The sequence below is a fragment of the Bos mutus genome, chromosome 19 (genome assembly GCF_027580195.1).
Source record: "Bos mutus isolate GX-2022 chromosome 19, NWIPB_WYAK_1.1, whole genome shotgun sequence".
Classification (NCBI taxonomy): Eukaryota; Metazoa; Chordata; class Mammalia; order Artiodactyla; family Bovidae; genus Bos; species Bos mutus.
In genome coordinates, this window is record NC_091635.1 from 50708753 (window position 1) to 50734464 (window position 25712).

Sequence of the window (25712 nt, forward strand, 5' to 3'; positions counted from 1 at the left end):
TACATTCAGTTCAGTTCAGTCCAGTCGCTCAGTCGTGTCTCATTCTCTGTGACCTCATGAACTGCAGAATGCCAGGCCTCCCTGTCTATCACCAACTCCTGGAGTTCACCCAAACTCAAGTCCAATGAGTTGGTGATGCTATCCAACCATCTCATCCTCTGTCGTCCCCTTCTCCTGCCCTCAATCTTTCCCAGCATCAGGGTTTTTTCCAATGAGTCAACTCTTCGTATCAGGTGGACAAAGTATTGGAGTTTCAGCTTCAACATCAGTCCTTCCAATGAACACCCAGGACTGATTTTCTTTAGGATGGTCTGGTTGGATCTCCTTGCAGTCCAAGGAACTCTCAACAGTCTTCTCCAGCACCATAGTTCAAAAGCATCAATTCTTTGGGGCTCAGCTTTCTTCACAGTCCAACTCTCACATCCATACATGACCACTGGAAAAACCATACCCTTGACTAACTAGATGGACCTTTGTTGGCAAAGTAATGTCTCTGCTTTTTAACATGCTATCTAGGTTGGTCATAATTTTCCTTCCAAGGAGTAAGCGTCTTATTTCATGGTTGCAATTACCATCTGCAGTGATTTTGGAGCCCCCCAAAATAAAATCTGACACTGTTTTCACTGTTTCCCCATCTATTTCCCATGAAGTGATGGGACCAGATGCCATGATCTTCATTTTCTGAATGTTGAGCTTTAAGCCAACTTTTTAACTCTCTTCTTTCACTTTCATCAAGAGGCTTTTGAGTTCCTCTTCACTTTCTGCCATAAGGGTGGTGTCATCTGCATATCTGAGATTATTGATATTTCTCCTGGCAATCTTGATTCCAGCTTGTGCTTCTTCCAGCCCAGCGTTTCTCATGATGTACTCTGCATATAATTTAAATAAGCAGGGTGACAATATACAGCCTTGATGTACTCCTTTTCCTATTTGGAACCAGTCTGTTGTTCCATGTCCAGTTCTAATTGTTGCTTCCTGGATCTGCACACAATTTCTCAAGAGACAGGTCAGGCATTTCTCCAAAGAAGGCATACAGATGGCTAACAAACACATGAAAAGATGCTCAACATCACTCATTATCAGAGAAATGCAAATCAAAACTACAATGAGCTACCATTTCACGCCAGTCAGAATGGCTGCGATCCAAAAGTCTACAAGCAATAAATGCTGGAGAGGGTATGGAGAAAAGGGAAACCTCTTACACTGTTGGTGGGAATGCAAACTAGTATAGCCACTATGGAGAACAGTGTGGAGATTCCTTAAAAAACTGGAAATAGAACTGCCTTATGACCTAGCAATCCCACTGCTGGGCACACACACTGAGGAAACCAGAATTGAAAGAGACACGTGTATCACTGTTTATAATAGCCAGGACATGGAAGCAACCTAGATGTCCATCAGCAGATGAATGGATAAGAAAGCTGTGGTACATATACACAATGGAGTACTACTCAGCCATTAAAAAGAATACATTTGAATCAGTTCTAATGAGGTGGATGAAACTGGAGCCTATTATACAGAGTGAAGTAAGCCAGAAAGAAAAACACCAATACAGTAAACTAACGCATATATATGGAATTTAGAAAGATGGTAACAATAACCCTGTATACGAGACAGCAAAAGAGACACTGATGTATAGAACAGTCTTTTGGACTCTGTGAGAGAGGGAGAGGGTGGGATGATTTGGGAGAATGGCATTGAAACATGTATAATATCATGTGAAATGAGTCACCAGTCCAGGTTCGATGTATGATACTGGATGCTTGGGGCTGGTGCACTGAGATGACCCAGAGGGATGGTATGGGGAGGGAGGAGGGTTCAGGATGGGGAACACAAGTATACCTGTGGTGGATTCATGTTGATATATGGCAAAACCAATACAATATTGTAAAGTTAAAAAATAAAAAAAATTAAAAAAGAGAGATACCAGATGGTCTGGTATTCCCATCTCTTTCAGAATTTTCCACAGTTTATAGTGATCCACACAGTCAAAGGCTTTTGCATAGTCAATAAAGCAGAAATAGATGTTTTTCTGGAACTCTCTTGCTTTTTCAATGATCCCTTAGAACTAACCAGATTCTTCTCTCTAAAGATCTTTTGTAAAGATAGAAGCATAAAAGGCTAGATTTCCAGGCAATGTGAATTTTTTCATGTTAGATCTAGTAATTCAAATTCTCTAACCAATTCTTTGTCTTTAAAAATAGAAGTCATTAAATACTAAAGCTTGCTACCAACTCTAACTCTAAGCCCAGCTGAGACTCTTACCAGATATGTATCGACTTGGGTTACTCCTGAAGCGATCATCGACTAGAATAAGAGCCCCCCAATCATTCTTGTGTCGAATACACCTGTTAAAAAATAGGGAGAAAGTAAGATAAATACAACAGTGAAAACAGTCAAATTTCTAATGGGACAGAGAGAAGATTGAGAAAATTAATGATGTGTCCTTTAATAAAAGTCATGATTATGAATAAGGTTTATAGAAACTACTCAGTACAATGTACCAGAGAAGGTGTATTTAAAAACACCCTACTTTTGCCAACTACTGATAACTTACACCCAAAAATGCTACATGCATTCTATTTCAAAAGTCAAGAAAATTATAAAAAATATTTCCTCCAAACCTTCCTTACATATACAGAATATTTTTTACCTTATACTAGCTGTAGATTTTATGTAGATAACTTTTATTCTGATTTAACAAGTTTTTATCATAAATAAGTTTGTAAAAAATTTTTTTGCACCAATTGATATAATCATGTAGTTGTTCTTTTTAAACTGCTAATATGGTGGATTACACTAGCAAAATTTCAGATATTGAGCTTACCTTTCTTTCATTCCTAGAATAACCACTATGGCTATGGTGCATTATTCTTTTTATGGATTGTGGGGCTCAATCTGCTAATTGTCTTATTTTAAAAATTATTAAAGATTTTTAAATTTAATGGTTCTTTAGCACATTTACAAGGTTCTACAACCTATAACACAATCTATTACAGAATATTTTAATCTCACCAAAAAAGAAACCCCATGCCCATTAGTCTCCCTGAATTACTCGGATCATTTCCCCTAACCCCTGACAAGCAGTAATCTACTTTCTCTTCATATGCATGTGTGCATGCAAAGTGGCTTCAGTCGTGTCCAACTCTTGTAGCCCACAAGGCTCCTCTGTCCATAGTATTCTCCAGGCAAGAATACTGGAGTGGATTGCCATGGCCTCCTCCAGGGGATCTTCCTGACTTAGGGATCAAACCTGTCTCTTACCTCCTGCATTGGCAGGTGGGTTCTTTACTACTAGTGCCACCCTGGGAAGCCCCAGATTTATCTGTTTTGGACACTTCATAAACTAGAATCTTATAATATATGGCATTTTATGTCTGGCTTCTCTCACTTAGCATGATGTTTTCAAGGTCCCTGTATCATGTATTATTACTGAATTGTATGAATATTCCACAATTTATCTATACATAAAGCCTGATCATTTTGAATTGTTTCCACTTCTGACTATTATAAATAATGCTGCTATATATATTTGTGTACAAGCTTTTATGTTAATACATTAAAAAAAACTCGAGTATAAACTTAGGAATAGAATTGCTAGTTCATATGGAAACTCTATGTTTAAATTTTGAGGAACTGCCACATTTTTTTTTCCAATGCAGTCGCACAATTGTACATTTCCATTAGCCACGCATGAGATTTCCAGTTTCTCCATAGCTTCATTAACACTTGTTATTGCCCATCTTTTTCAATATATTTACCATAAAAGATATGAAGTGGTACTTCACTCTGGTTTTGATTTATATTTCCCTAATGACTAACATAGAGAATGCAATGGCAACCCACTCCAGTACTCTTGCCTGGAAAATCCCATGGATGGAGGAGCCTGGTACGCTGCACTCCATGTGTTCGCCCAGAGTCAGACACAACTGAGCGACTTCACTTTCACTTTTCACTTTCCTGCATTGGAGAAGGAAATGGCAACCCACTCCAGTGTTCTTGCCTGTAGAATCCCAGGGACGGGGGAGCCTGGTGGGCTGCCATCTATGGGGTCGCACAGACTCAGACATGACTAAAGTGACTTAGCAGCAGCAGCAGCAATGACTAATGAGTTTGGGTAGGCTCTGGGAATTCGTGATGGACAGGGAGGCCCGGTGTGCTGCAATTCATGGGGTCGCAAAGAGTTGGACGTGACTGAGCGACTGAACTGAACTGAATGACTAATGATGTTGCACATCTTTTCATGTACATACTGGTCGTGTGTCTTCTTTTTTTTGAGAAATATGTATTTAAATTATTGGTCAAAATTAAAATTGCACTGTCTTTTTATTGTTGAACTCTATAAGAGTTCTTTATATATTCTGGAACTAGACTCTGATCAGATACATGATCTGAAATATTTTAAAAACTTTTGCCTAATCCAAGGTCAAGACAATCTGCACCTTGTTAGCCCTTGATCCATTTTGAGTTAACTTTTCTGTACAGTGTGAGGTAGGGGTCTAACTTCATTTCTCTTGCATTTGTTACTGTTCAGGCGCTAAGTTGATCCAACTAGTTATGACCCCATGGATGCAGCACGCCAGGCTTCCCTGTCCTTCAATATATCTCGGAGTTTGCTCAAATTCATGTCCATTGAGTCAGAGAAGCTGTCTAATCATCTTATCCTCTGTCACCTCCTTCTCCTCCTGTCCTCAATCTTTCCCAGCAGCAGGGTCTTTTCCAGTGAGTTTGTTCTTCCCATCAGGTGGCCAATGTTTTAGAGCTTCAGCTTCAGTAACAATCTTTCCAATGAGTATTCAGGACTGATTTCCTTTAGAGTTGACTGGTTTGATCTCCTTGAAGCTCAAAGGACTCTCAAGAGTCTTCTCCAGCACCACAATTCAAAAGCATCAATTCTTTAGTGCTCGGCCTTCTTTATGGTCCAACTCTCATATCCATACATGACTACTGGAAAAATCGTAGCTTTGACTATACGGACATTTGTTGGCAAAGTGATGTCTTTTTTTAATTGAATGATAATTGCTTTACAGAATTTAGTTGTTTTCTGTCAAACCTCAACATGAATCACCCATTGGTATACATATATCCCTTCCCTTTTGAACTTCCTTCCCATCTCCCTCCCCGTCCCAACCCTCTAAGCTGATACAGAGCACCTGTTTGAGTTTCCTTAGCCATGCAGCAAATTCCCTGTTGGCTATCTATTTTACATACGGTAATGTAAGTTTCCATGTTACTCTTTCCATACATCTCACCCTCTCCTCTGCTCTCCCCATGTCCATAAATCTATTCTCTATGTCTGTTTCTGAATTGCTGCCCTGTAAGTAAATTCTTCAGCACCATTTTTCTAGATTCTGTATATATGCATTAGACTACAATATTTATCTTTCTCTTTCTGACTTACTTCACTCTATACAATGGGTTCTAGGTTCATCCACCTCATTAGAACTGACACAGAGGTGTTCCTTTTTATGGCTGAGTAATACTGCATTGTGTATATGTACAACTTCTTTATCCATTCATCTGCCGATGGACATTTAGGTTGCTTCCATGTTCTAGCTATTGTAAATAGTGCTGCAATGAACAATGTGTCTTTTTCAATTTTGATTTCCTCAGGGGATAAACCTAGGAGTGGGACTGCTGGGTCATATGGTAGCTTTATTCCTAGTTTTTTAAGAAATCTCCATACCATCTTCCATAGTGGCTGTATCAATTTACATTCCCACCAACAGTGCAAGACTGTTCCCTTTTCTCCACACCCTCCCCAGCATTTACTGTTTGTAGACTTTTTGATGATGGCCATTCTGACCAGCGTAAGGTCAGAATTGTAGTTTTGATTTGCATTTCTCTAATAATGAGAGATGTTGAGCATCTTTCCATATGTTTGTTAGCCATCTGTATGTCTTCTTTGGAGAAATGTCTTTGGAGAAAGGTCTTTTCCCCACTTTTTGATTGGGTTGTTTGTTTTTTTGGTATTGAATTGGATGAGCTGCTGCTTTTGGAAATTAATCCTTTGTCAGTTGTTTCATTTGGTATTATTTTCTCCTATTCTGAGGGTTGTCTTTTCACCTTGCTTACAGTTTCCTTTGCTGTGCAAAAGCTTTTAAGTTTAATCAAGTCCCACTTGTTTACTTTTGCTTTTATTTCCGTTACTCTAGGAGGTGGATCACAGATGATTCTGCTTTGATTTAGGTCATCAACTGTTCTGCCTATCTTTTCCTCTAAGAAGTTTGTAGTTTCTCATCTTATATTTAGGTCTTTAATCCATTTTGAGTTTATCTTTGTGGGTGTTAGGAAGTGTTCTAATTTCATTCTTTTATGTGTAGTAGTCCCAGTTTGTCCAACACCATTTATTGAAGATGCTGTCTTTGCCCCATTGTATATTCTTGCTTCCTTTGTCAAAAATAAGGTACCCATAGGTGCATGGGTTTATTTCTGGGCTATCTTGTTCCATTGGTCCATATTTCTTGTTTTTTTGCCAGGACCATGTGTCTTGATGACTGTAGCTTTGTAGTATAATCTGAAATCAGGAAGGTTGATTCCTCCAGCTCCACTCTTTTTTCTTAAGACTGCTTTGGCTATTCGGGGTCTTGTGTTTCTATATGAATTGTGAAATTTTTTGTTCTAGTTCTGTGAAAAATGTCATTGGTAATTTGATAGGATCACATAGAATCTGTAGATTGCATTTGGTAGTAAAGTCATTTTCACAATATTGATTCTTCCTACCCAGGAACATGGAATATCTCTCCATCTGTTTATGTCATCTTAGATTTCTTTCATTGGTGCCTTAAAATTTTCTGTGTACAGTTCTTTTGTCTCCTTAGGTAAGTTTATTTCTACTTATTTAATTCTTTTTGTTGCAATGGTAAATGGGATTGATTACTTAATTTTTCTGATTTTTCATTTTTAGAAATATAGAAATGCAAGTGATTTCTGTGTATTGATTTTGTATCCTGCAACTTAGCTAAATTCACTGATTAGCTATAGCAATTTTCTGATATCTTTAGTGTTTTCTATGTACGGATCATGTAATCTGCAAACAGTGAGAGCTTTACTTTTTCTTTTCCGATCTGGATTCCTTTTATTTTTCTTCTCTAATTGCTGTAGCTAGGACTTCCAGAACTATGTTGAATAATAGTGGTGAAAGTGGACACCCTTGTCTTGTTCCTGATCTTAGGGGGAATGCTTTCAGTTTTTCACCATTGAGAATAATGTTTGCTGTAGGCTTTTCATATATGGCCTTTGCTATGTTGAGGTAGGTTCCTTCCATGCCCACTTTTTGAAGAGTTTTAATCATATGTGGGTGTTGAATTTTGTCAAAGGCTTTTTCTGCATCTACTGAGATTATCATATGGTTTTTACCTTTCAATTTGTTAATATGGTGTATCACATTGATTGATTTGTGTATATTGAAGAATCCTTGCATTCCTGGAATAAACCCCACTTAATCATGGTGTATGAGCTTTTTGATGTGTTGCTGAATTCTGTTGGCTAAAATTTTGTTAAGGATTTTTGCGTCTATGTTCATCAGTGATATTGGCCTGTAGTTTTCTTTTTATGTGTTGTCTTTATCTGGTTTTGGTATCAGGGTGACGGTGGCCTCATAGAATGAGTTTGGAAGTGTTCCTTCTGCAATTTTTTGAAAGAGTTTTAGAAGGATAGGTATTAGCTCTTCTCTAGATGTTGATAGAATTCTGCTGTGAAGCCATCTGGTCCTGGGCTTTTGTTTTTTTGGGAGATTTTTCATCACAGCTTCAATTTAACTGCTTGTAATTTTGTTGTTGTTCATAATTTCTATTTCTTCCTGGTTCAGTCTTAGAAGATTGAACTTTTCTAAGAATCTGTCCATTTCTTCTAGTTTATCCATTTTATTGCCATATAGTTGTTCATAATTGTCTCTTATAATCTTTTGTATTTCTGCAACCTCTCCTTTTTCACTTCCAATTTTGTTGATTTGATTCTTCTCTTTTTTTCTTGATGAGTCTGGCCAAAGGTGTGTCAATTTTGTTTATCTTCTCAAAGAACCAGCTTTTACTTTTATTAATCTTTACCACTGTTTCTTTCATTTTTCATTTATTTCTGCTCAAATCTTTATTTCTTTCCTTCTACTAATTGTGGGGTGTTTTGGTTCTTCTTTTTCCAGTTGTTTTAGGTGTAGTTAGGTTGCCTATTTGATGTTTCTTGAGGTAGGATTGTATTGCTATAAACGTCCCTCTTAGAACTGCTTTTCCTGCATCCCATAGGTTTTGAGTTGTCGTGTTTTCATGGTCATTTCTTTCTAGAAATTTTCTCATTTCCTTTTTGATTTCTTCAGTAACCTGTTGGTTATTTAGAAACGTGTTGTTTAATCTCCATGTGTTGGTGCTTCTTACAGCTTTTTTCTTGTAATTGATATCTAGTCTCATAGCATTGTGGTAGAAGATGCGTGATGCCATTTCAATTTTCTTAAATTTACTGAGGTTTGATTTGTGACCCAAGATGTGGTCTATCCTGGAGAATGTTCTATGTGCACTTGAGAAGAAGCTGTATTCTTCTGCATTTGGATGGAATGTCCTGAAGATATCAATGAGATCCATCTCATCTAATGTATCATTTAAGATGTGTGTTTCCTTATTAATTTTGATGATCTGTCCATTGGTGTGAGTGGGGTGTTAAAGTATGCTACTATTATTGTGCTACTGTCAGTTTCTCCTTCTATGTCTGTTAGTGTTTGTCTTATGTATTGAGGTGCTCCTATGTTGGGTGCATAGATATTTACAATTGTTATGTCTTCCTCTTGGATTGATCCCCTGATCATTATGTAGTGTCCTTCCATTTCTCTTGTAATCTTCTTTATCTTAAGGTCTATTTTGTCTGATATGAGGATTGCTACTCCAGCTTTCTTTTGCTTCCCATTTGCATGGAATATATTTTTCCATCATCTCACTTTCAGTCTACATGTGTCTTTAGGTCTGAAGTGGGTTTCCTGTAGACAGCATATATATTGGTCTTATTTTTGTATCCATTCAGCCAGTCTGCATCTTTTGGTTGGAGCATTTAATCCATTTACATTTAAAGTAATTATTGATACATGTGTTCCTACTGTCATTTTCTTAATTGTTTGGGGTTGATTTTGTAGATCTTTTTCCTTCTCTTATATTTCTTGACTATATAAATCCCTTTAACATTTGTTGTAAAGCTGGTTTGGTTGTAGTGAATTCTCTTAACTTTCACTTGTCTGAAAAGCTTTTTATTTCTCCATCAATTTTGAATGAGATGCTTGCTGGGTAGAGTAATCATGATTATAGAATTTTTCCATTTCAGTACTTTAAATATATCCTGCCAATTCTGAACCAGTCAGTTGTTCCATGTGAGGTTCTAATTGTTGCTTCTTGACCTGTGTACAGGTTTCTCAGGAGATAGGTAAGGTGGTCTGGTTTTCACCTCTTTAAGAATTTTCCACAGTTTGTTGTGATCCACATAGTCAAAGGCTTTCACATAGTCAATGAAGCAGAAGTTTTTTATGGAATTCCCTTGCTTTCTCTGTGATCCAACAAATGTTGGCAATTTGATTTCTGGTTCCTTTACCTTTTCTAAACCTAGCTTGTAGTTCTCAGCTCACACACTGCTAAAATATAGCTTGAAGTATTTTGAGCATTACCTTACTAGAATGCAAAATGAGCACAACTGTGTAGAAGCCTGAACATTCTTTGGCACCTTCCTTCTTTGGATTGTAATGAAAACTGACCTTTTCCAGTCCTGTTGCCACTTGCTCAGTTTTCCAATTTTGCTGACATACTGAGTGCAGCATTTTAACAGCATCATCTTTTGGGATTTGAAATAGCTTAGCTGGAATTCCATCACCTCCACTAGCTTTGTAGTAATGCTTCCTAGGGCCCACTTGACTTCATACTCCAGGATGTCTGACCCAAGGTGAGTGATCACATCATTGTGGTTATCCATTTCATTATGATCTTTTTTGTATAATTCTTGAGAATTTTAATAAACACCTTAATTTATAAAATCTAATTTGGATTGATATGAACTTAATTTCAATAGTATACAAAAACACTGCTCCTGTAATAAAAGTTTCTTCCCTCCTCACACTGTGTTCTTTAATTTAAATTTTATCTTTAAACATTACACCTGTGCAGAAAAGTGAGTATAGCAGGCCAAGTTGCTTATCTCTAAAAATGTCTGCATATAAAAGCAGCCCTTGGTTGGCTTTTAGATTTCAGGAAGGTTCCAATCACAAACTGATAAGAAAGTCTCTCTGTGTCTAAAATGTCTATGCAAAAATAAGGTTAATGCCAAACATGTGCTTTTCTTCTGAGAGTCTAGACTTTGGTAAAGTGTTAGGCAGAGACTGCCTATATGACCAGTCCAAATAAAAACACTGGGTGCTGAATCTTTAACAAGCTCTCTTGGTTGGCAATTATACACACAGGTTACCACAATTCATTGCTGGGAATCTAAGAGTGCCCTGTATGACTCCATTGAGAGAAGACACTTGGAAGATTGTGCCTGACTTCTGGAGCTTTGCCTGTGTGCCTTCTCTTTGCTGTTTTTGTTTGTATCCTTTCACCGCAATAAATCTTAGCTGTGTATACAGCCGTTTGCTAAATCTATCACTGCTCCTGGTGAATAACTAAATCTAGTTATGGTTTTTGGGAGACCCAAGACCCATGCTTATTACCACAGACATAAAATTACTGCTTTATGCAGTTGCTTTCAAAAATCAAATAGGAGAAAAAGAGCTACCAAAATATACTTATATTGTTTTTTATATTTACCTATGAAATTACAGATCCTCCTTATTTCTTCATATGGATGTAAGTTACTGATTAGTGTCCTTTCATTTAGCAAGAAAGAGACTCCTTTTAGTGCTTCTTGTACAATTAAGATTTCCAAAGATTAATTCTCTTGGTTTTTGTTTGAAAATGTTCTCAGTTTAGTTCAGTCGCTCAGTCGTGTCCAACTCTTTGCGACCCCATGAACTGCAGCACACCAGGCCTCCCTGTCCATCACCAACTCCCAGAGTCCACCCAAACCCACGTCCATTGAGTCGGTAATGCCATCCAACCATCTCATCCTCTGTCATCCCCTTCTCCTCCTGCCCTCAATCTTTCCCAGCATCAGGGTCTTTTCAAATGAGTCAGCTCTTTCCATCAGGTGGCCAAAGTATTGGAGTTTCAGCTTCAACATCAGTCCTACCAACAAACACCCAGGACTGATCTCCTTTAGGATGGACTGTTTGGATCTCTTTGCAGTCCAAGGGACTCTCAAGAGTTTTCTCCAACACCACAGTTCAAAAGCATCAATTCTTTGGGGCTCAGCTTTCTTTATAGTCCAACTCTCACATCAATACATGACCACTGGAAAAACCATAGACTTGACTAGATGGACCTTTCTTGGCAAAGTAATGTCTCTGCTTTATAATATGCTTTCTAGGTTGGTCATAACTTTCCTTCCAAGAAGTAAGTGTTCTATTTCCTCCTTAATCTTTGAAGTATAAATTTGCCAGATATAGATTCCACTGATGTTTTCTTTCAGCACTTTAAATATTTCAATTTATTGCCTCCTTTCCATAGTGTTCAGTAAAAGATCTGCTAATCGAAGTGATCCTGTATATGGTTTTTCTCTTGCTGTTTTCTAGATTCTCTTTTTGTCTTCTGATAGTTTGATCACAACATTCTGATGTATGGATCTCTTTGAGTTCAAACCACTTCAGAGTTTTCTGCTTTTCTGAGATGTGGAGATCAGTGTTTTTCACCAAATTTGTGAAGTTTCCAGCCATTATTTCTTCAAAAAAATCTTTCTGTTCCCTTCTTTCTCTTTTCTTCCCCTAAGACTCTTTTTATGTGTATGTTGGTATGCTTGATGTGGTTGTACAGGTTTCTGAGGCTATCTTAATTATTCTTCATTTTTCTTCTATCTGTTCCTCATACTAGAAATCAATTCTTTCTTCTTTCTCCTCAAAACCGTTGGTGAGCCCCTCTAATAAATTTTTCATTTCACTTATTGTACATTTCAACTCCAGAATTTCCATTAGGTTCTTTTTTTAAAAAAAATTCTAATTATTGATATTCTTCACTTGGTGAAACATCATTCCCATAGTTTCTTACAGTTCTTTAGACATAATTTTCTTAGTTCTTTGATCATATTTAAAATGGCTTTATATACCAACTTCAACCTCTTTAACTCCCTTAGAGATAATTCTTATTGATTGCTTTCAAATCTTCAAAACAACTTTTAACTTTGTCACCCCGGACATTGTCTACACTGGTACATGTTCTTTAGGTTATGTTTATTCTGTTGTTGGGTGGAGTACTCTATAATGTCAATCTGATCTAGTTGGATAACAACATTGTTTAACTCTTTTATCTCCTTACTGGTTTTCTGTTTCCTACTGCTAGCTATTGGGTTGGCCAAAAAGTTCATTTAGGTTTTTCCATCACGTCTTATGAAATTTTTGACCAACCCAGTATTATTGAAAGAGGAATTTTAAAGTCTCCAACTTTACTTGTGGATTTGTCTATTTCTCTATTCAGATGTCAGCTTTTGTGTCATTTATTTTGAGGTTCTATTTTTAGGTGAATACACAATTACGATTGTTACGTCTTTTTAGATAAGTGTTCCTTTTACCATTATGCAATTTTCCTTTTAGCACCCCTGTAATTTTCTTTGTTCTGAATTCTACTTTGTCTTGATATTAATATAGTTATTCCAACCAGTTCACTGGGGAAGAAGATCAGAATTCAAATTATCAATCTGTCTAGTATGATTTACTTTTCATAGTACTCAAATAGCAGCTCTATGTATTTTATCCAGGTTTTTAAAACAGTATAGAATGCACTTATTCCATCTTATCTAGAACTGAAACCTCCAGACATTGTAAGAAGTTAATTTTAGCTTGTAAATTTTAATTCTTAATGAAATACACAAGCACAGTTTAAAAGTCAAACAGTTTTATAATATTATAATAGTTTTAATAAAACCAGAATTCTCTTTTGCCTACTCATATCACATCTTCAGTTCCCAATCTCAGAAACAATTAATTAAAAATACTTTAGGTAGTTCTTGTGGTCATTTGTCTTGGATTTTAACCACTATAAATTATGTACAGATTCTTCCTATGCTGCTGCTGCTAAGTCGCTTCAGTCGTGTCCGACTCTGTGCGACCCCATAGACAGCAGCCCACCAGGATCCCCCATCCCTGGGATTCTCCAGGCAAGAACACTGGAGTGGGTTGCCATTTCCTTCTCCAATGCATCAAAGTGAAAGGTGAAAGTGAAGTCGCTCAGTCGTGTCCGACTCTTAGCGACCCCATGGACTACAGCCCACCAGGCTCCTCCATCCATGGGATTCTCCAGGCAAGAGTACTGGAGTGGGGTGCCATTGCCTTCTCCGGATTCTTCCTATAGAAGATGCTTATTTCATATTACTCCTCTCCAATCTCCTAGTACAGTTATATCACAATTCTTTTGCATATCAATATTCAGTGGCTTATCATGTATAGATGAAATTACATGATGGACTATGATTATATTCCCTTTCTCGTATGTTTTTGTCTACCTTGGAGTTACTAACTCTCTTTCTCCCCGTTCTTGCTTAATTTTCTGTTTTCTATCATTAATTAGTTCCCACTTTGTCACAGCTGTGAATTTTTTTTCAATATGGGCAAACCTTCCATCCTCAAAAACCAATCTAGACTAACTACTATGGGACTGCCGCACAGATTCATCCTAGAACCTTCTTTCTTGTTTTGGGAATTCCACTTTTCTGGGTTGGAACTCCAGTTTCTTGCATCCTTGGTATTCCTCTTTCTGAATTTTCTCTTCTTTGATAAAGCGTATCTTTCAGTAGAATACCGAGAAACTGTGCATTTGAAGCAAACGCTTCAGGTCCTTTAACACTGAAGGCTTTATTTTGTCTTATAGTTTATTGATCATTTGGGGGTTGCTTAGAACATAAATTCAATGGCACCCTACTCTAGTACTTTTGCCTGGAAAATCCCACGGACGGAGGAGCCTGGTAGGCCGCAGTCCATGAGGTCGCTAGAGTCGGACACGACTGAGCGACTTCACTTTGACTTTTCACTTTCATGCACTGGAGAAGGAAATGGCAGCCCACTCCAGTGTTCTTGCCTGGAGAATCTCAGGGACAGGGAAGCCTGGTGGGCTACCGTCTCTGCGGTCACACAGAGTCGGACACGACTGAAGTGACTTAGCAGTAGCAGCAGTAGCAGTAGAACATAAATTGCAAATCAAAAATTTCCCTCAGATAGTTGAAGATAATTTTTAACAGTCTTCTGGCTTCTGGTGTTGCTTTTAAGAAGTCTATTTCAATTTAGACTCCATATCTTTTGTATGAGAGTTGTCTTTTTTTCTCTGGATGGTTTTAGGACCTTTTTCTTTACCTTAGGTACTTTGAAACTGCATAGTGAGGTGCTTTGTAGCTCTTCCCCTTTACTGGTGCTTGAATGTGTCTTTTCATCAGGAAACTACATTCTTCAATTCTGAGCATTTTTCTTGAATTATTTCTTTGACATATTTCTTTATTTTCTCCAGTCTCCTCACATGGAGCTCTTATTTATCAGAAGTTGGTTCTTGCATACTGCTCCTCTAATTTTCTAGTTCTTCTTTCCTATTTCTCTTTGATTTTTGGATGTGGGAAATTCTAATTTTTCTCTCCTAAATCCAATTCTACATTTAAAATCTGTTGCTACCATATTAATGTCTAGGAATGTTTTCTTATTTTCCATTCTTGTTTTACGGAGGCACTATCTTACCTCCCTATGGATATTACCAATAGAAATTTATAAAGTTTTCTTCTGTCCCAGGGTTGGCAAAATACAGTCCAGAGAGGAAATCTGGCCCACATCATATTTTTGTATAACCTACAATCTAGGAATGGTATTTACATTTTAAAGGTTAAATAGAAAACAAAAAAGAACATGGATGCAGACTGTGTGTAGCCTGAGAAACATAAAACATTCTTGTCTGGCCTGTTACAGTTTGCCAACCCCTGTTCTATTACACTGTTTCTGTTTTCTGCAAGTTCTTCCACCTACAAGGAATTCCACCTTATGATACTCTCTTGTGATATTTTAAAGTAATCCAAGATTCCAAGGCATCAGACCAACATAAGACAGGGTGTCCACCTGTCTTAGAGAAGAACACTGCACTTTCCTGCCTTGAAGATATAAGATTGTCAGCTGAGGGAAAAAAAGAGAATAGAGTTCTCACATTCAGTAGGTAGACTTTTCTTACCCCCCATCTTTTATTCCTTCTTAGCTGCATAGTTAGAGAATATAGACTCTCTAGTTCATTATATCCAGAGAGTAAACCTGGATGGAGCGGGCTGTCTAACTACTTCTTATACTAACATGTAACCAATTCTAGAGTAGCTCCAAGTCCTAAGTTTTTCTATGCTTGAATCTGGAAGATCTTATTAGCTTTCAAGACTAGATTTAAATTTCAGCTTTCTCTTGCCTGTTAAGTCATTCAGTCATTCATCTGTTTTTCTGTGTTTAAAATTTATTGACAGTTCATCTGTTACTATCTCTTCTCCTACTCTTTTCATGTCTATAGATTTGACATTTTTATTCCTATACCATCATGGGATTTTGAGAGGGGGTGAAAATTAACATAAATGTTTGATTTCTCCATAGGGACTTAAAAAATCTAAATTTTATATGATACTCTTTTGTGATGCTAAGTTGCTTCAGTCGTGTCCGACTCTGTGCGACCCCATAGACGGCAGCCCATCAGGCTCCCCCGTCCCTGGGATTTTCCAGGCAAGAACACTGGAGTGGGTTGCCATTTCCTTCTCCAATGCATGAAAGTGAAAAGTGAAAGTCAAGTCGCTCAGTCGTGTCCGATCTTAGCAACCCCATGGACTGAAGCCTACCAGGCTCCTCTGTCCATGGGATTTTCCAGTCAAGAGTACTGGAGTGGGGTGCCATTGCCTTCTCCGACTCTTTTGTGATACTTTAAAGTAATCCATAGGTTCCGAGGCATCAGACCAACCACAAAATTGGAAGGGCAGGATAGGAAGATGGATACTGTCAATTGTTATATAATAACACCGTTTTATAAAACTGTTGAAAATCAATGTAAAGTCAGGGTGCCATTCTATCATGGTCCCGCTTTGGTTTATGTTTAAAGTGCTCTATAACAGAAAGGCATTAACAAAATAGTTCAGAGAAAAAGTTTTCACCTTTTCTTTTTCCCATTGTTTTCATACTGCCTTGCTCAAATGAATTATGCCCACTTGAGACAAAGATTATACTTCAGTAAAGCAGAACCGTTAGGAAACTTACAGTGCAGTTGTAACCTGGTCACAAAACCATCTGGTACATTCCTGAAAGCTGTTATTACATTTCATGGGCTTATATTACTTCAAATACGCTAAGAGTCCCATGTGGGCTTAAAAAAAAGATAACATTTTTTAAACTCAATTTGTTTCTGCTTACTTTAGTCCTTCTAGACATATCTCTTATAAGAACAGTGCCTTAGTAATAAGCACCTTTTATGTCAATCAATACACATTACAAATTTTACCATATGATGTAAAACATTCACTTGATTTTTTAGTGGATGTTTCTTTGTAATAAGTTGCTACTTGTTGATTCCATTTCTCTAAAAATCAGTAAAATAACAGGCTGTCACTTTTTAATTAATGAAATAATGAAACTATAGTATTATATATCAATATTATAAACACACGCTTTTCTGAAATTCTTGAAAAGTATGTTTCAAAGCTCTAGAAATTCTCTGCTCAATATGGTATATAGCTGGAAAAGCACTGAACCTGGCATTTTTCACTTATTCAACAAGTACATACATCGCATCTATGCCCCAAGATGAGACACAGTTGCTAAGAATGTAAAAATGTCTAATACATGTTTAGGGAAGGAGACAGATATATAAACAGGCTATTCTAATATAATGAGATATATGTTATAATAGAGATGAGTATAAAATGCTATGGGTTTCCTACAGAGTAAATAACTCTAGTTGAAGAAATGTTAAAAAGTCTTCATGTAAGACATGACCTCTTCAACTAGGTTTTAACTGGTAAACTTACCAGATGAATTGTACGTAACTTGAATGTGACAGCAAAGACTAATGAAAGGATATGGAATATTTAATAGTTTAATAATGAGATGTTTATATTTAATAGTGAGAATTTTAGTGGATACAGGCAGGGCATAAGGATGAAAAAGCAAGTCTTAAGGTTTTAAATGTAGGTGGGGTCAAGACGTGAAGGTGTATTTAGCAGCTATGTGACATTAGGCAAGTAATTTCATCTTCACAACCTGCTTAATATATGTAGAAAAAGTTTATAAATGACAAAATAAGATACAAATATACTTTTGCTTCAGATGGTTTCTGAAAATTCAAGGTATTGCTCATACTGAGAGAAAAAATAATCAACTGATGTAAAAATATTTGTTTTCCTGAAATTCAACATAGTAACTAAAAGTTAAGAATTTTAAAAACAAATATTCAGGCTCCCCTAGAAACTATTTGTTGAATATTAAAATTCTAATACAACAAACAGGTCAACCAACAGGGAGAGACAAAGTAAGTAGATGGAATGCTTCAAGGACAATTTCCAGTGCAACTTGATGCCAAGTACAAGTGGGATTTCTAGGAAGAGAAGGGCAGCAACTTAACCGTATCAGTAGGTTAAACATAGAACTGAATAATTCAGTTTGAACAGAAACAACTACAGAATATCATTCTGAAATGATGGGGAGGGGAGTAGGTGATGTGTTTTAGGACTTACTTTAGCTGTTGCAGTCCTATGTCATCAGCATATGTAAATCTGAACAGAAATGTATTCTGGTCTGCTTAGGTATAAATGAGCTAATGTGAATAAACAAGACACAAGAAAAATATAATTTCTAGATTGGTTAGGGTAGGTAATGATTAGCTGCAGGTCTTCTGGCTGAACTGAAAATGTGTCAAATGGCCATGTTTTCGTGATTTTGCCCTTAACCTGTGTTCTTCTATTTGAATTTTCCGAATTTTATTTGTATAGCTTCACAGGAAAAAACTATTATATGTATAAACTAATTACAATTTCAGAAATAGAAAATGATAAAATGTTAAATTAGATTATAAATAATCTAATAATTTTAGTGTTCATAAATTTAAAGTGTTGATGTCTTGTAGGACAGCAGTCCCCAACCCTTTGGGCATCAGGGACAAGTTTCATGGAAGATAATTTTCCCACAGATGGCAGCTGAGGGATGGGGCAGGGGGGAAGATGGTTAGGAGGGTTTCCAGTGTAACTGGCCGCTCATCTCCCGCTGTGTAGCCCAGTTCCTAACAGGCCACGGATGAGAATGAGTTGGGGAACCCCGCTGTAGGACCTCATGTGAAATTATGGTATAAAATGGTGTTTTAAAAACTAGTTCCACAAAGCACAAATCTTAACGGACCACAATCTTTGGAAAAAGGAGTACACTATAATTAAATATTACTGTCAGGGAGTTGTATTCTCTAGTACCATGAACACAGTTTGTTTTTAATCGCTCTTAGTTTGCTTTTCACCCATAAGATCATCATTTGGGTTCTGATGTTCACAAGATAAAATTTTATTGTTTGGTGGTGAAATTCTATAAACATCTACTGAGCACTTCTGTTGTACACTCACTGACCAATCATAAATCTTTGAACTTAAGAAATACTGAGTTTCATTTATTTCACTGACTCTTTCAACTTTCACTTCTGACATCAATCACTGAGAATATACCAGTACTGAGTGTTCCAGTAAAATAAAATTCCATCAAATTTATTTATAAGGAATAAAGCAGCAAGACTAGCTGTACACATAGTCCTGGTTGGAGATAATATTACAGTAGTGTTACATTAAATTTCACTCCACTTACCTACCAAGGGCCTGGTTTAAGGCCCTGTATGCTTGAATTTCATACCATTGACGACCTGGTAAAAGACCTCTTAATTTTGAATGCTGATCATTATACTGTCTCTTCAGTTCAACCTATAATTTTAAAATATAAAGAATACAGTAGATAATTAAAGCTCATTTAAAAATCATATTAACTTCTAACATTTTGAATATCATTTAATTAGGGTAGAAAGATTTTTTTTTTTCATACTAAACTTTTTTTTTTGGTCATTTAAAACATTTCCATTCACCTTAGCACTACCTAAATTCATACATGAACATAATTAATCAGCTCTGTGACAATATCAATCAGTTTTAGACATAATTTATGTATGACAAAATTCTCAAACTTTTAATGTACATGTAGATAAATTTTAATAAATGTAACCACCATCACAATCATTATTTAAAATATTTTCACTTCCTAAAAATATTTTTCTATCCTTCTTCAGGCAATTTCCTTTATTGCTGACCTGGTCAACCAATGATCTGTTTTCTGTTTTGCTTTGTATAGAATTCTATGTAAATGTTATTATACTGTATGTAACCATTTGTGTCTTTTTTTCATCGAGCATTATGAGTTTGGAATTCATTCATGTTGAAACATACATCAGTAGTTCATTATTTCATGTTATTCAGCTTGATAATCTCTGCTTTTTAATTGGGATGTTTAGACTATTTATATTCAATGTAATTACTGTTATGCTCAGTTTTCAACAAGAAAATGCGTGCTAAGCTGCTTCAGTCATGTCTGACTCTTTGTGACCCTATAGACTTCAGCCTGCCAGGCTTCTCTGTCCATGGATTCTCCAGGAAACAATCCTGGAATGCGTTGCCATTTCCTCTTCCAGGGGATCTTCCCAACACAGGGATTGAACCTGAGTCTCTTACGTCTCCTGCATTGGCAGGCAGATTCTTTATTGCTACCGCTGCCTGGGAAGTCCCAATTACTGTTATAATTTGGTTTAAATCTACAGTATAGAAAACACATTCTTCTCAAGTACACACTTCGAATATTCTCCAAGATAGACTATATGATGGGCCACAAAATAAGTCTTAAGAAATTTAAGACTGAAATTACATCAAGTATCTTTTCCAACTATAATGGTAAGAAATTAGAAATTAGTAACATTAGGAAAACTGAAATATTCACAAATATGTGGAAATTAAAGACTATATACCTGTACAATCAATGGGTCAAAGAAATCAAAAGAAAAATCAAACAGTATCTTGATACAAACAAAAATGGAAACACAAGAAACCAAACTATGGGATGTAGCAAAAGCAGTTCTAAGAGAGAAGTCTATAGCAAAAAAAAAAATGCCTACATTAAGAAAAAATAAATATTTCAAATAAACAACATAACTTTACATCTTAAGAAATGAGAGAAAAAGAACAAACTAATCTCAGCAGGAGGGAAACTACTAAGACAAGAGCAAAAATAAATGAAACAGACCAGAAAGAACAACAGAAAAAAAAAATTCAATAAAACTAAGAGTTGTTTTTTAAAGATAAATAAAACTGATAACCTTTTGCTAAATAATTAAGCAAACAAAAAAGAGTCAAGCAATGTTACAAATGAAAGCAAAGATTACAACTGATACTACAGAAATACAAAGAACTGTAATAAGAGACTACTATAAATAACTATTTGCTAAAAAGTGGATAACCTAGAAGAAATGGATAAATTCCTAGAAACAATCAACCTAACAAGACTAAATCATAAAGACACAGAAAATCTGAACAGACCTATAAAAAAGGACATTAAAGCAGTAGTCAAAAACCTCTCAAACAAAGAAAGGCTCAGGACCAGATAACTTCATTGGTGAAACTGAAATTCTACTAAGCATTGACACCATTCTACTAAGGATTGACATCAGTTCTTCTCAAATGATTCTGTAAATACTGAAGAGAGGAGAACATTTCCAAACTTACTTTAAGAGATCCCCATTTCTCTCATACCAAAGCATGAAGGGACACTATAAAAAAGAGAAAATTATAGGCCAGTATTTTGAGTGGCAAAAAAACTCTCGACAGAACAGTAAAAGGATCATACATCATGATCAAGTGGGGTTTATCCTTGAAATACAAATTGGTTCAACATACATATATCAATAATTGTGACACACCACTACCACAAAATGAAGAATAAAAATATTATCTCAATAGATGCAGTAAAAGCATTTGACAAAATTAAACATCCTTTCAGATAAAATTTTCAAAAATGAGGCATAGCGAAATGTAGACTCAACATAATAAAGGTCATAGAGACAAGCCCATAGATAACATCATACTTAAAAGTGAAGAGCTACATGTTTTTCCTCTGAAGTCAGGAATGAAAGGTGCCCTCTCTTACCACTTCTATTTAACAAAGTACTAAGTCTTAGCCAGAGCAGTTAGGCAAGAAAAGGTAATAAAAGGCATCCAAATCAGAGAGGAAGAAGTAAAACTGCTTGTTTGCAGATGACATGATCTTATATATAGAAAATCCTAAAGATCTACCAAAAAACTCTCAGAACCAATAAATGAATTCATAAGGTTGCAAGATACAACAATCAACATACACAAATCAAAATAAACATACTAAATAGTGTTTCTATACACTAACAACAAACCATCCAAAAAAGAAAAAGAAGAAATGAGGAAAACAACCCCATTTACAATAGCAACAAAAAGAATAACATTCTTTGGAATAAATTTAGCCAAGGAGGTGAAAAACCTTTACACTAAAAACTATAAAACACTGATGAAAGAAACTGAAGAAATACAAATAAATGGAAAGATTTTGTGTTTGCGGATAGGAATAATTAGTATTGTTAAAATATCCTTATTACCCAAAGTGATCTACAGGTTTAATAAAATCTCCATCAAAATCAAAGTGACTTTTTTTTTACAGAAATAGAAAAACAATTCTAAAATTTGTATGGAACCACAAAAGACCCTCAATAGTCAGAACAATATTAAGAAGAAAGAACAAAGCTGAAGGCAACACATTTCCTAATTTCAAACTTTGGTAATCAAAAGTTTGATTTACATCAATTTATAAATTTTATTTATATTAAAAACTTTACTAATAAAAACAATATGGTACAGGCATTAATCACTCAGGCCAATGGAACAGAAGAAAAGTTCATAATAAATCCACACATATATGGTTAATTAATCTTAGACAAGGGCAACAGGAACAGACAATGGAGAAAGGATAGTCTCTTTAGGAATGGTGGTGGGAAAACTGGATATCCACATGCCAAAGAAAGAAACTGGATCCCTATCTTATACCATATATAAAAATCAATTCAAAATGAATTAAAGACTTAAATATATAATCTGCGACCATAATACTCCCAGAAGAAAACAGGAAAAAGCTCCTTAGTCTCAGCAATGATTTTTTGGATATGACACCAAAAGCACAAGCAACAAAGGCAAATAAAACAAGTGGGACTACATTAAACTAAAATGCTCATATATAAGCACTGTACACAAGAAACAACTGACAAAATGAAAAGACAACCTACGCAACAGGAGAACCATACATCTGATAAGAGGTTTATATCCAAAATATAAAAGGAACTCACGCAACCAACAACCAAAAAAAAAGTAAAAAACAAAAGAAAACCTGATTTAAAAATGAGCAGAAGTCCCAAACAGGCATTTTTTCAAAGACGACTCACAAATGACCAGTGGGAATATAAAAAGGTGTTTAATATCACTAATCATTACCAAAATCACAAAAGATGACAAGTATGAGCAAGGGTATGCAGTAAAAGGAACGCTTATACACTGCTGGTGGGAACATAAATTGGTATAGCCATTATGAAAAATGGTATGGATATTCCCCCAAAGAATTAAAAATAGAACTACCATATAATCCAGCAATCCACTATTCGGTATATATCTAAAAGAAATAAAACCACTGTCTTGAAGAGATGTGTGCAATCCTACATTCACTGCAACATTTTTCACATATGCAAGATATGGACACAACCCAGGCATCATTGACAAATGACTGAATGGATAAAGAAAGTGTAAACTATACACACACACGTGTACATACAATGGAATATTATTCGGCCATAAAAAGGAAAGCTTGTCATTTGTAACAACATGGATGAACCTGGAGGATGTTATACTAGTGAAATAAGCCAGACATAGAGAAACACAGCCATGACCTCACTCATACATGGCATCTAAAAATGCTAAACATATTGAACTCAAAAGTATGTGGTTAGGTAGTAGGTGAGGGGTGGAGGAAATTGGGAGATACTAGGTAAAAGAGTATAAATTATCAGTTAGTGAAGTGAAGTCGCTCAGTTGTGTCTGACTCTTTGCGACCCCATGGACTGTAGCCTATCAGGCTCCTCCGTCCATGGGATTTTCCAGGCAAGAGTGCTGGAGTGGATTGCCATTTCCTTCTCCAAGGGATCTTCCTGACCCAGGAATCAAACCTGGATCTCCCGTGTTGCAGGCAGACGCTTTCAGTTATAAGATGAATAAGTTCTGGGATCTGAATGTACAGCATGGTGACTATACTCAATAGTAATGTATTGTACACTTGAAATATGTTAAGGCCTTAAGTGTTCTCACCACACACTGAAAAAATAGTAACTATGTGAGGCAATGTTTATGTTAATTACCCTGATTATAGTAATTTTACAATATAAATTAAGTCACCACACTTTACACCTTAAATATATGCAGTTTTTATTTGTCAATTATATCTCAAAGAAACTGGGAGAAAAAGAGGCCCATACAGTGCTGTGCCGAACTTTCTGCCGGCTTTGATCCTGGTTTTAAAAAGATGGATCCCTTATTCCTGCGGTAAAAATCTTTCCTGGCATCAAAACAGACCATAAATAACAATGAAAATAAAATGAAAAACTGTTCTGTTACCTAATACACAATGAGCTCACACACAATCAATAACAAAATTTCACTACTAAAAGTGAATAATCTGAGAGAAAGCAAGTCATCAAAGATGAATGATAAATGGCTAACTGGTAATGATAAATGGTAACTGACATGAAAAGATGTTCAACCTTAATAAACCAAGAAATGCAAATTTAACATTTCCATTGTTTTCATTTGTAGAATACTGAAAAACATTTACCAAATGTATTTATATTTTCCAGTAACTATAGATAAATGTTAGTGTGTACATGGATATTCATTACATCTTTGTATTGAAGAAAATTAAGAAACAATCAAAATGGACATCAAGTGGATCAATGAAATACATTACATTTATTCTGAGATAAATATTGGATTATTATACAAAAAGAAATAGATCTGTATGTTCTGACATGGAAATTAAGCAAGATATATATTAAAAAAAAAAAAAAAGTAAAACACACACAACACATACATACAAATGGCCAGGTATCACGTTAGGAATAAGGACCACAATTTAGAGCAATGTCAGTTTTAAACTACCCCCAAAAAGATTTAAACCAAACCCTAACAAGAACCTGGAGAAGGAAATGGCAACCCACTCCAGTACTCTTGCCTGGAGAATTCCGTGGACAGAGGAGCCTGGTGGGCTGCTGTTCATAGGGTCGCAGAGTCGGACATGACTCAAGCGACTTAGCATGCATGCATGCACTGGAGAAGGAAATGGCAACCCCCTCCAGTGTTCTTGCCTGGAGAATCCCAGGGACAGAGGAACCTGGTGGGCTGCCATCTATGGGGTCGCACAGAGTCGGACGTAATAAAGTGACTTAGCAGCAGCAGCAGCAGCAGCAGCTAACAAGAACCACAGGAAAACAATTTAAAGACTGTACTTTGAGCTTTTCCCACATATCCCCAAATATATTGTCAAATCGTGTCTATATAAGTTTCAAAACGATCAGTTACTAACTTATCTGCCTAAAAAATAAAAATCAATATTCTCCAGAGAATGATAACAGAATCCAGAATCTCTATTATGTACCATTCACAATGTCCACTCTACAATAGAAATTACTAGAAAGATATCAGTAATCAAGGAAAAAGCAAGCAGTCAATAGAAACCAATTGAAAAAGGGCTCAGGCGTTGGAATTAGCAAAGACTTTAGCTGTTATAAATATATTTAAATAACCTAAAAACATACGGTTTAATGACTGGAGTTTAGAGAATCTCAGTAGAAAAGTGGAAATATAAAAAAGATCCAAATAGAAATTAAAAAAAATAGAATAGCTGAAAAAAATTCACCAAATGGGTTTAACATAATGGTGAAGGCAGAAAAATTACTCAGTAAATCTTAAGACAGATCAATAGAAATAACAAAACATCAATTAGAGCAAAATAACTTTATACACACTAAAGACACTGGTTAGTGTAAAAAAAAATCAGAGCATATAAAAGCAGTTGATGATAATCTAAACAAATTTAAAACTCAAGGCTGAAACTACTAATGCATTTGATACAATATTTACTGCCTCAAAGGCTCCACTATTAAAGGATATCAAGAATTTCTCACTTTCCCGAGTGACTGCATCTACATTCATTTTCTATCTAGACAATAACACAGAGACTGTGTTAAATTCAACTTCTGCATCTTTTCTGGACTATCTAGTCCTTGAAGTTGATATTATAACCATATAATTTTTCAAAGAGACTCAATTAATTACAGGGCATAAAACTACATTCCTAGTAGTAGAACTGTCACACCAAAGGGTACCACATACCCAGTCTTCATCTGGTCTTCATAAGAACCTTTAGAAGTATGTCATTTCAAAAGAGATGAACATATACACGGTCAGAACATATGGTATACACAAATCAGACTGACCTATTCAAATATATAAGTTAATGAACTCTTTCCTGTAAAAAGTAA

General features: G+C 35.9%; 1 protein-coding gene across 2 annotated transcripts in view; it reads right to left on the reverse strand.

Moving 5' to 3' along the window:
* The window catches only part of BRIP1 (BRCA1 interacting DNA helicase 1), a 180567-nt gene that overhangs the window by 5921 nt on the left and 148934 nt on the right, over positions 1–25712 (reverse strand). For both annotated transcript variants that reach the window (XM_070390555.1, XM_070390556.1), the window contains exons 17-18: positions 18881–18993; positions 2266–2348 (exon numbers count right to left, since the gene is read on the reverse strand). In XM_070390555.1, the coding sequence (XP_070246656.1) occupies positions 2266–2348; positions 18881–18993 (196 nt within the window). The remainder of the gene's footprint in view (positions 1–2265; positions 2349–18880; positions 18994–25712) is intronic.